Genomic DNA, 12,951 nt, shown 5'->3' on the forward strand with positions numbered 1-12,951 from the left:
TTTTATTGAAGGCATTCTTTATCTGGAGTTCCAAAAAACAAGACTAGAACAGTATCTTAGAGGGCGGAAAGGTGACCGATTATCCAAAAGTGTTTACAACTGTAAACACTTAGCAAGGACCAAACCCATCCTCCTCTACCTGCTTTAATGCTCACTTTTAGTTATGTTACATTTCTAATACATACAAATTGGGGAAAAAAGTATTTATCTGTTCTTACTAATTGAGTCCTGACAAAACATTTTGAAACTTGAAAGAGTACTAACCAGGTTTCCTTTCAGACCAGGTGGCCCCTGAAGCCCAGCTAAGCCTTGTTCCCCCTAACAGTGGATTCAGAAGCAAAGGGAATGTGTTACGGATGTTAAACCAACAAGAACACCAACACAAGTTAGTTCAGACATTACCGGAGATCCCTGTGGGCCAGTTTCACCAGGAGGTCCGATGGGACCCTGTGGATGACAGAAGAACAGAAAGTTGAGATGAAATTTATGTCCCGTTCAGCCAAGTTAAAGAAGGGTTTTGATAAATATTGCTTTATATTTACGGATGGAAAGCATTACATGTAGCTTTTTACAGTATTTGGAAAAAAGATTATAGAATAAGAATTTCTCCACAGCCTCCATCATGCTAATATTTTCTGTTATTCTGAAAGAGTTAGAATATTTCATCAGATTCTTTCTTAAAGTACATCTTCACAACCCAAAGCAGCAACAGTAACTTTATATTTTTGCTATCTTGGAGTTTTACAATTTGAAAAACAATCTTTGAAACACTGGAGTTGTGTTGGAACAAATCTGTTTATGGCAGTATGAATAGGAGGTGTTAGCTTGCATTTTCTTGCTTGGCCAGGCATTTTTTTTATAGGTAAAGGTGATGATTTTGAGCGTGCTGAAAAAACAGAAATCTTAAAGCAAATCTAAAGCCAAAGCCCCAAGGCCTGCCTGCTGAATGACACAAAGAGCTAAGGATTCAAACTTGAAAACATGCTTTAGTGCCAAGTTTTAACATGTTCTTTAACATATTTTCATTACTTGAATATAGCGCGAAAGATGATCCTCAGCAGTGTGTTTGGATAAGTCCGGAATCAACAGGTTTTTGCATGGCAAGATGAGTTCAATCAAAAATTCTGGAACGACTGCCGTTAAAACAACATCATCTGTGCTCTATCATTTTTAGTATGTCTGTGATTATCATGTTTACTACCACCTTATTACTACTGTTACTGACCCACACAGATAGATGAAAGAACCATTACACAATGATGTAATATTTTACATCCGTTTTATTTTAGTACAAAGACACTGAAATAAAAGACACTTGAGTAAAATCTATAACATTTAATAAAATGTACTTTCTCACATTTCTTTAATCTAGTTAATAACATAATTTCAGACATCTTGGTTCTCCTCCTAGGTTAAAAAGGAGCATAATTAACCTGGTTTGTCATTTACATTTTCCTAACAACTAAAGGGTAAATTGTAAAAAAAAACTACCTCAGAGTTTAGGAGCACATCTTGGTAATAAATATGAATCAAGCATTAGCACTGGCGCTAAACAAACTAATGCTGAATACAATCTTAGCATTGCCTGCATAGGAATTCTTTCCCTGATACTTAGCAACTTCTCAGTTCCCCTTGACAACACTTAAAAAAAAGACTAAATGGTTACTGTTGGAGACTGATGTGAAACCATATCTCATTGATTTATTTTATTTTCAGCTTCTCGTCATCTACTTTTAGCTCTCCATTGTGACTGTAGTCATGTTCAACCAGTATCTTTCAGCTCTGTCATTAGGTCTGTGTATGGATGAGAATACATGATCTATGTGAAGCTCAACCTGCCCATCAAAACCAAATCATACTTCCACCCTGAGGAGAGCAGACGGCAAGCAGGATACAGAGAAATTATTAGACTAAATTAACCAAGAGCAAGGAGGAGTTGAGCTTTTCTTTCTGATGGTTACAACTTTAACAGCCAGTAAGTCCAGTTTCTAACCAAATTCCAGGAGTTCTGTTTTCTTTTTTAACACAGTAATGTCATTAGAACATATGTCATTATTGAGCGTATCCTTAAGCAGTGTGTAGCTACTGTTAGCACGAGACTTTGAGAAGTAAAGGCAAACTGTTATTTAGAGCCTTCAAGGCAAGTGCTTCAAGCTAGGTGCATGCTACTAGCTTAGTGTTTCCAGAGCGCTAATTAGCCGCATCCCCAAGTGCGCAGATAAGGAAGACTCTAGTCTAGATGTTAGCTTCTGTGGTAGTGCCACAGTTAGCATCTGCTTGACAGCTTCCTTTTGTCTCTAAACTAAAGGACTCTTTCACATTATTCTAAAGTCTGGATCACATTTGATGATCTATAGTTCAACATCTAAAACGCTTAGTTTGAAATATAATAAAATCTCAGTTGCAACAACAACTAAGAGATTAATTTTCACAACGTTATTGGCAGTAGGGACCACTTTAGAGATAGGAATTTAAAAAATTTAAAAATAAATTGAATTGACTAGTAAATGTACAGTGGTTGCAGACATTTTAAAACCTAGTTTATGATTTAAAAAACGCAATCTATATGAAAACATATAAAACATAAAAAATTGCAAAAATCTTGCTATGAATCCTGAGCTAGAATATATTGCTATATTCAAATTTCATATAGAATTATAACTCCTGTAAATAGTCTCTAGCTTTTTTGTTGTTTAAACAGACATATTATGCATGGGTCTTCTTTTACAAACAGGGTTTGCGTGTCTGTGAGTAGAACAGTAAATCTTCAACTCGATGGAATGAACTTGGAAACAGTTTTATGATGATTGTGTTACAAGACAATAAGACAATATATAGTACAGTAAAACTGTATGGAACCATAAAACTAACTCCATTCAGAGTTGAAGATTCCTGTGAGTCTGAATAGGGAGGGGGAGTTTGGCTTTTCGTTCCAGCGGGGAATCTGCTCAGCGTGCAATACTGCAAACAGCATGGATGTACAGAGGAGTGTGTGCTTCCATCAGTGTGTAAATGTGGTGTAAATGTGGTGGATCATTCTATAAAATAGAATGATCAAGCAATGCAAAAATACATGTTAGGGAATATCTGGATTTCACTAATCAAAAGGGGACAATGAGCGAAAGAGAAAAATAAGAACTTTTTGTTACTTTGTGTATGCATTTGAATGTGCAGTCATAACTGTTTTCTATAAATTGAGAGTGTGGTTGTGGTTGCGGGGTGTGACTGTGATGAGTTTTCCACTCAGATATTAAAATGTGGACATTTAGAGTCTCTGTATGTACGTTAGTTTCAAAGGATAGAGTTTTAGCTTGAGGATTTAAAACAGTTAATGTTCTAGGGCTTCTTCTCGTATAGCTGTATAATATATTTGACTGTTCACCAATCAGCTAACATTTTGTACCACCAAAACAAGTCCGACTTCAGTATAAAGCATCTCTGGAATGTTTCCTGTGGGATTAAGCTTGTCTGGGGTTGAGCTCCAATGGTTCTATGAGGTTGGAACCAGATAAGGACCTTGTGATAAAAACCATGGCCATACATGTACTCACAAACGTAATATTTATGTCAACTCACCGGGGCACCTTTAGGTCCAACATCACCAGCTGGTCCAACATTACCCGTCTCCCCCTGAGGAGACAAGAACCATGGCAGTGCATTCCACATCAAAAACAATGGTGGTATTAGATTCACTGGACATTTTTTGTTTGTTCGTTGTTTTAATGTCCTATTAAAATCGTCCAACGTCTTACATCTGGTAGGCAACAATCCTCTATCCATTTGCTCTCTGTAGCAGAAACTTATTTGTTTATTTAGAATATAATATGCACAGAGATAATCATAGGAATGTAAATATTCCAGAATTACCCAAAGGGCTACTATACATCTGTGTTTCTCAGCAGGTTGAATTGATAAAACAATAAAAGAAAAACAGGAAACTGTCAAACACACAAGGCAAGGCAGGTGCATTTTCACAACACCATTCAAAAATGGATTGAAAACAAAAGAGGAAGCAGAAGAAAGAATGTTAAAATCTAACATACAAAATTTAAAAAAAATAAAATTTGACATTTGTGGGAAAGCAGCAGTCTCTCCTTATTTAAAAGAACCAACAACTTATGCATATCTCAGCTTTTCAGGTAGTTTGTTCCAGAGCCCAGGTAGCCTAGAAGCTAAATGCTACATTCCCCTGGTTGGTTGTGGGAATGCAGAGTGAAGAGCAGCTAGCATGCTCCAGACCTGAAATGTAGTTAGGTCCAAGTCCATCCAGAGCCCTATAAGATGTCAACAAAATTTTAAAAAGCCAGTGCAATGATTTAAAGACCGCTGTGACTTTGCATGAGCTATTTGACTGATTTTTTTATTTTTAACAGACTAATATAAAGACACCATTTTAATGGCCTGCTGACTTTATTTTCTTTTTGTGCTGATGAGATTAATCAATCCAATTGGAAATTCATTAGTCTAGATGTGTTTTTGCATGTTGCTGCTCTTTGACATCTGTTTATCCAGATAAGTAGAATGCAGGTCCAGTAGAACCAAGACAGGAGACACTGATTTACTGCTATGCACCAACCTCCTTATTTTTCCCTTTCAGTACTGAAAGCATCAGAAGAGAAACCCTAAACTTCTTTTGATTCCACACTGGCACATAACATAAATGAAAGTGCTGCTGTTACTCATAGTGTGGTCTTGTTTTATGTTACTGTGACACTTTAAGAAGTTTGACAGAGGAAGTTAATAACATCCTTTCCCTCCTTACCACAAAAAGTACTTTAGGGTAAACTGTTCTGATATTTTCAAAAGATTTATTCAACTGATGCTGTTTTTATTTTTATTGGTGAGGTGGGGATATTAATTTTCCTTCTTATGCCTAACAATTGGCAAGCTAACACAAGCCTTGTAGCTGAGAAATCTAGTGAGAGGCATTAGTGGCAAACAGTAAAAGGAGGTGGTGCCATGTTGTGCCGTTGGACTTTTTCTGGCAAAATGTCCAGATAATCAACCATGTCCAGATAAAAGTTATACAATCCTTATATCCTTGTTAAGTGAAACACCTATGTAAATGTAGGACTATAAGTCCAGAAATGCTATGTTGGGCAATACAATATACATATACAAAAATTCAGTAGGGCACTTTTTTCCAGACAAAAAAGGGCAGGTGCTCACCTTCAAGCAGGTCTTATCACCAACCTGCTTGAAGGTTAACCTCTGTTGCAGTCTTGAGCCTTTTCTGACCTTTAATAGAATTATCTGGTGTTTAGTTCCATCCATGCTGTCCTTCTCTTACTGATAAGTGTCCCCAGAGAAATATGCTGGCATAGCTAATGTTTCACAGGGATGAAATTTCGTTTTGGGGAAGATGTACAGTCAAGTCCTTATTGGACGCAGGGGAGTAAATTGTAATTTCATCTTCAGTGGCTTTCATCTAGCAACTATTTCATTTGATGAAAATCATTAATCATATCATATCATATCCTCCCATTTCACAGTTTTGCACTTCTTAGTCTGTCACATGTAATCTGAATTCAGCACTTAAGGCTCCAACATACCTGGGTGTACTTCAGTCTGTGGAGGTCCTCAACACAGACTCAACTTGGCCTCAAAGTCGAAGTCCATGCAAAGAACATTTTTTATGACCATGTACACACACTATGACCATGTACACACACTCTGTGTAAACTGCTCAGCACAGTGTTCACATCAAATTGTTTTGCATGTGACACCGTGCTGATAAAGCTCATAGTCAGCACAACCAGTCGCAAGAACATTCAATGTAACTGCCACTCTGTCCCGTGCCGTATGGCGGCTGCCATTTAGACGCCTAACTAGCTCACCAAACTTGCGAGTATCCACTAGGATTGTGGGAAATAAAGGAATATGTCACGAGAAATGCAGACAATTGGTACACTTGACAATGAAATTCCAACTGTGTGCAGAAAGTGCTTGTGCAGTCTGCATGGCTCACAGGGTTCGTACAGTACGCCTGAGAATGCAGGAGCCTTTGGAGTTTGATTGGTGGAATATAGCAAAATATGGAACTGGTTAAAAGGTACAAAGACTTCCAACATTGTGTAATGTTCTTTTGTACACCTTCTTGAACATTAACACAAACTAGGTGAGCAAGCAGCAAGCAATGTTCACGGTGAGCAGAAGAGGCATGAAAAAGGACTATCTGACATTTGCACGCTGCATTTTCCTTCTGGAAAGGAGGTGTGCTTCCATCAATGTGTGCTACACACCCGGAACGTGGAATCTACTGTCTGAATATTGGTTCAGACATTGGTTTTGGTATCAATCAAAACCACATGCCTGTACTGAAAATCTGAGGGACTTTCTGGGTTTTTTACACTGTTGGTTATGACATGAGTTCATATCTGGCAGCAGTTTTTACTGATGCATGGGCACAGCTTGTGTGGTGAGTCCTGTGGTGAGAGCTCTTGCACCAAGTGAGTGGACAGGCAGGCGGCTTGTAAAAACAAAAAAACTAAAGACCACAAACAAACATATCCAAATAATCCCTCAGCAATCTGTCAGACCCCAGAAGCTGCTCAAAGCAAGTTATACTGCTCAGTTATATGTGCTGACTGTTACGATGCAAGAGGTATTTGAAATGGTCCCAGAGTAAACCACAGCATTTCACTGGTACTAGCAATGACCATGTAAAACAAGCTGTAAAATGTATTCTGGGACAACAGGCTTGGAATTCATTTGTAGATCACATGCCCTCTGGATTCCTTCAATGATCTTGCAACTAGATTGTCATTCTGTTAGGTTACCACTGAGTTCTAATTTACTATGTCTCAAGGGTAAATACTGGTTTGTTCTCATTTGATTAAACTGTCATTATCAGTTCTATTCATTTCAAACTAAAAAGCCAAACAGAAAACGTAAGGCCACATTCCCCCTACCGGGATGTCAGAAACAGTTATCCATGAAAATAAGGGAATGATCTGCACATACTGAGTCATACTGAGTCCTACGTTGTAGGAGGTACAAGCTTCAATAGTTGAGATAGGAGAGACTCTGCAAACTACATCTGTTGCCCAGGTTCTTCACAAGTCAAATCTTTATGGGAGAGAAGCAATGACAAAACCTTTGTTGAAGAAAACTCAGATAAAGGCTGATCTACAATTTGCTAAAAGACATGTGGAAGACATGTCTTTTAGCATGTCTTCCACCAAAGAACTTTTAAGTAGAAAAAGGTTCCTTGGCCTAATGAAACCAAAAATGGAGTTATGTGGTCCTTGGACAAGATGCTATATTAGGCAGACACTGAACAAACTACAAGCACACCGTCCAGATCTGTGAAGGCTTGTAAAAGTTAAAGGTAAAGTGAATTAAGAGAAATCCAGGGAAATCCTTGAGGATGGTTATTTCCATCTGGCAGAGATGCGGATTCAGAGAACATTTATTTTCCACCAAGACAATGACCTGAAGCATCCAGTTAAAGATACATGGGGGCAGGAGGGAAATATTTGTGCAATTACTTTAAGTTAAATACTTCTATTTAATTGTGACATTAAAGAAGTTTTTTGGGAAGGGAAATGTTGCAAAAGCAATACAAAGTGTAAAATATCCAAGGGTTTGAGTATATTTTGTAGGCACTGTGGTAAAAAATGGTAAAAAATAAAAAGCGCTCCTGCAACATATCTAAGTCACAGCCATGAGATCCTCCTCAGTGATTCCTAAGCTTTATCTCACCATAGTGTTGTGGTTATGCCCTGTGGTCACATACAAACTATATGTGCCCAGAAAAGCCGCTTAATGGAAGCCAGGAATAAGTCTTATCAGATTCCACAACCAGTTCAACTGGATCCCGCAGACATTAAAGAACAGCAGCTCACCCCCATCACACAACATCATTCCAAGAAAACATCTTCTCCCTTCAAACACAGGTCGGTTTGTTCCCTTAGTCATTCATAATTGTCCCCAGCTGTTTATCTACAAATTGATCTTGGAAGGAAAAGTCACAGCAAAGCTTTACACGTGCTTATCACAGATGTAAAGCAAAGTTTATTATCGCTATTATTAAGAATTTATATTGCAGACCAACAGCATGATTTTGAAGTGAATGACTTTTAAAAATGTTTACAAAATTGTAGTACAAATCTGAAAAAGTCTAGCTTGCATTTGTATTCAGCAATCTCTACCATGAAACATGGTCTTAAAAGGACCGTGTTATCAGGAAATTTATTTTGTGGGCACTGGGACGCTTGTCAGAGGTGCTGGGAAGACGGACGGAGATAAATACAATTCAATCCTGGAAGAAAATCTATTGGGGATTCCAAAAGGCTTCAGAATTGTTCTGAGGTTTACCTTCTAGCACAGGGGTCTCCAACTCTAGTACTCTAGGACCGATATCCTGCAACTATTAGATGTGTCTCTGCTTCCACACACCTGAGTGAAATAATCAGGGCATTAGCAAGAATATGGAGAACATAGCTGAATACTAAGGATGTAATTAAGCCATTTGATTCAAGACTGTTTGACCAGGAGCACATCTAAATATTGTAGGACACTTCACCCTCGAGGACTGGAGTTAAATACCCTGTTCTACTAGAACAACCAGCCAAAACCACAAAGGAAGAAATTACGTCAAGAAAGTTAAAGTTTACTTTTCACCATTGTACTACAGTGGCTTTTCACCATTGTAGTACAGTGGTGAAAAGCAGCTGAAAGTGAAACAAATATTGCAAATTTGGTGCCAATCAAACATAGGACAATTAGGGTAGAAAAGACCATTAGTTTTAACATTTGTGTTGTAGTTATAATGTGTTGTTTTGAATTATCTTCATGTGTTTGTCATAGTTGTTTCTTAGTGTTACTGCTCATTTCTTGTAGGCTAGCCTTTGTGTATATATATTCACTTAATTGTTTGGTCTGTTTTATGTTAGCCATGTTTGTCTTGGTTGCCATCATTTCCTTTTTCCAGAATTTTGAAAAATTAGCTTTTCCATGGATTTTTGTAAATTATTTTGTGCTAAATTTGAACAATTTTGTTATTTCTGTACCTTTGTCCTTGGGCATTACCATTTGTTTGCCTTACCGACAGTTGGGATGAAAATAAACCCACACTACCATTTAAAAATCATGTCATGCACCACTTTCTGTTGTTCTACCACATAAAATCTTAAGAAAGTGCTTGTGGTTCTTATGTGACAAACTGTGGAAAGGGTCATAGGGTATTTTGCACTTTTGCAAGGCCTTGTTTTATTGGAAGCAAGTTAGCAACAATAAAGCACAAGTAGTGGGAATTGTAATTCGACACACTACTTTGTGTTCCTTGGGTTGACCTGTATTCTGCATTGATTGTTGTGTCCAACTTGTCTTGTCAGGCTAATGCTGTGTTCAAGCTTCATTTACGGTAAGAAGCCATTTACAGGCCTCGACTGTGACATCCTAGACCTTGTAGCGAATTAATTACTGCCTTGCTTGATCCTTGCTTTGAAACAATGTTCCAGACACAAAATACATTCAATTGTGGTTCCCGGTGTTTTTTTTAGAAGCCTGTATTTTTTTATTGACATTTGTTTTTAGAACAACATCGCTCCCAGATGTGACGATGTTCCAGTTTTTAAGAGGACGTAATCGTGGACGGGGATTAGTCTGCCTTCACACAAGGACAGCATCACACCAATTTCTCTGGACTTGTCTATTTTCTCCTGTTCTAGACAGATTTATGTCCTGTTGTCATTTATTGGGCGGTGGTGGGCGTCTCGGCTGTGTAATTGTGAGGTCTGCCACTCGCAAGGGCTTTATATGTGCGTAGTGCGGTGAGACACTTCAAAAGAAAACAGACTCTAATTCAGTTGTTTCCCTCTAACAAACATACTGAATGCTGCATTTAACATTACAGAAGAAGCTCTGTGTCTGTGCAGAAGGCTTAAACAGAGACAGAGAATACATACAGACATACAGAGATTGGTTCACGTCAGTAATGTCAAAAAAAAAAGCCATTGTTGAATAAATTGTGAGTTTTGTCTGACTGATCAATACAAAACCTCCTTTTCTGGTGAAGGAATAGTTTTTTGGTTAGTCAGAAATTGGATTCATGCTTCCATAACACTTATTTGAAATTTTGATTTAAATGCTGCATCTGAAATCAAGACCAAAAGGATTAGACAGGAAGATCAGTGACCAGCACCCCTCCTGACCTCATGAGAGATGAGGGTGTACAGAAAATGGATGGATGGATGAGGAAGATCAGTGGTGATTATGGTGTGAAGCCAAACCCCAAACACAACGTATAGATCTCCTTTTTGCTTCTTCCAGATGCTACAATTTGGTGGTCTAAGAGCAGCTTAGAGTTAAGCTGAGTTTTATTTTTAGGTGGCCTCTGAAGTCTCTCGCAAATTGCAAACACAGAGGTTAAAGACAACCCAACATTGACTTTCACTTGCTTCGTTTTGATTTCCATCGTTTGTCTGCACAAGTTGGTAATTTTGTTGATAGTAGGTCATCATTCAGGGGTTCAAAAGCAAGTTTCTCATTTTAATCACTGAAACCACTTACTGTTCTCGCAGATGACAATTATACATTTCCTGATTATAGGGAAGAAATGCGAAACGGTATCTTTGTCACATCAAACTTCACACCTCCCCAGTTGAGCTTCTCCTAATCACAATTGTAAACTCTGATAATAACAGACCTAATCCTTCATCAAAGGTATGTTTTAATCTTCACTGCCACGTCACTCTCTTGTTTGCTGGAAATTTGCCTTATTGTGTGGATGCTAAAATGGACCAGCACAGTGATTAGAGGCCACAGTGACAGCCTGAAGCCTATCACAGTTTATCTAACTGTAGGCCTCATTAACATGCAATGGAGCTGTCACGGATGACAGAGAAGAAATCTTTTACGGAAGGCCGGCGATGTTTCCCCGGGCGACCACACCGTGTGCTAATTTGGTTCACATGTGGATCTTTATTTTGATTTCTTATTATCACTGGCTGCTCACTCCCTGCAGGCTCTGTGAGAATTGTACTTCTGCACTGCAGCATAAGCAGGACTGTAGACGTCTCTTACTTTAACAAATATTTAACTCTATGCTAACTGGGGAGTGTAGAAAAACTTCCTTGGGTCATTAGAATACCCAGATTCCCAGAAAAAAACAGCCTACTGAGGATATGAGCTGTTTGCTCTGCTGGCTGGAGAGACGTGTGAACACAATCCGACTTGTTTAGCCGCTGATTGGGGAAAGCAGGAGAAGCCATTTCCATTATAAATGTGCACCAAACTTTGCCTATGTTCTGCTAATGTCGAGAAAAAACACAATTTTTCTCAACAATTTCTTATTCAATGTTCAATGGGAACATTGAATAAGAAATTGTTAAAATCATATAAGTCATTAAAAACCTGCTGCGCCATCTTCCTCCCACCACTTCCTGTCATCTTTGTCTTTTCCACCAGCATTAACAACCAGTTGTTAACACAACAATGTAACTATTATAATGTCAAATTATATAGTTTCAGTTTTTCAATTGTGCTTACATATTTGCACTAGAAACTAAGCCAAAAATACTTGGTAGGATTTTGTGTTTTTACAGTGTGGGACATTTTAATGCAACTTTGTGTTGTTTGTTTCAAAAAATTAAATACCAAGTATGGCTTCTTTGTTGTTGTTGTTTTCTAACACACAGTTAGCAGCAGTTAGTTGTCATTCTATATTAACTTCACTTCATAGAAACATACACACACAAACGCAGCTGTTGGAGCAGAACACTTCCAGATTCTTGGGGAAAACAGTTTATCATGATAACAGGAAGGATCTAAAATTACTAAGACAAAGTTGAATTCAGAGAGGACTGTAAATAGCATCACACACTTGCTTGTTGGTGGGCGTGCTCACATGCTTGCAGATGTGTGCTTGTGCTCTCTCATTTAGCTCGGGCGAAGTTACCACAGGAGGACTTCTCATGTAACCTATAGTTCAGTCTTGCTCTGATCATGTGGTATTAATGAGTGACAAGCTCGTTGTTTTACGTGATGACACTGGTGTTTTGTGCTTTCATAGTTTTTCTTATAGAATAATATTGTTAACTTGTAAGTGTTTCACTACTAGTATTGCTAAATTTCCTTTCCCCCAGAACCCAAAGTACAAAACTATGATAATTAGCAGGATAAACTATTTTTGCAGAAGCTACAGCCATATATTTGTTTTCTTCTCTCTTCTGACGTCAACATAAAAGACTACATTTCTACACTTAAAACAATTTTCTAAAGTGGATTTTCAATTGAAGCAGGAGATGATAACTAAAGGAAGACCAAAACCGGAGATTAAAGTTTTACTTCGAGACAGTTTGATGATTCTCAAATGGAGTAGAAAAGACATGTAGGGGACAAACTTGGCTTTGGATGAACGGATATTTTTGTGCAGAATTACGGGTGCATGGATTTCATGGATAAGTAAAGTTAAGACAGCAATAAGATGTTTTTGTTTAGGTTTTTAATGAAATGTACGTTTTGTGGGCTGCAGTTTGTATGTCTAAATAATTCAGTAAAGTAGAAGCGGTAGCTAATCTACCACAGCAATTATTTATTAATAAAACATTAAGCCTAAAACGTACTACAACAACATACTGAATATTCTGTTCTGTGTGCAAAATTCTTGAATGTTTTTTTGGTGTTAAATCCTAAAACAAGAAGTGGCATTGTTGTCAGTTGCTATGGCAACGAGTCTGCCTGTAGTTTGGCGGTACAGAGCGAAGAAGTGCTTTCTCGCTCTTTCCCTTTGCTGTGGATCATAGCACCAAATTAATACCTACATTTCTAAGTTTCACTGAGTTAACGCGGCTATGGATGACATGTCAGCCATCAGTCTTTTTGCCCCCCAGTGTTGTTTGCATGCGCGAAATTTCCATACGTCCAACAACATGCATGGTGTCTATATAAGTCGTTAGTCAGTGCCTCACCAGCAAAGAACCTCACAGCACGTCACTGATATATATA

At 38.1% G+C, this 12,951-nt stretch overlaps 1 protein-coding gene across 1 annotated transcript in view; it reads right to left on the bottom strand.

Moving 5' to 3' along the window:
• LOC103482359 (collagen alpha-1(XXI) chain-like) overlaps positions 1–12,951 on the bottom strand; it is a 64,104-nt gene that overhangs the window by 23,954 nt on the left and 27,199 nt on the right. The window contains exons 19-21 of the mRNA XM_008438486.1: positions 3,577–3,630; positions 403–447; positions 265–318 (exon numbers count right to left, since the gene is read on the bottom strand). Of these exons, the coding sequence (XP_008436708.1) occupies positions 265–318; positions 403–447; positions 3,577–3,630 (153 nt within the window). The remainder of the gene's footprint in view (positions 1–264; positions 319–402; positions 448–3,576; positions 3,631–12,951) is intronic.

This window comes from Poecilia reticulata, linkage group LG20 (genome assembly GCF_000633615.1).
Source record: "Poecilia reticulata strain Guanapo linkage group LG20, Guppy_female_1.0+MT, whole genome shotgun sequence".
Lineage (NCBI taxonomy): Eukaryota > Metazoa > Chordata > Actinopteri > Cyprinodontiformes > Poeciliidae > Poecilia > Poecilia reticulata.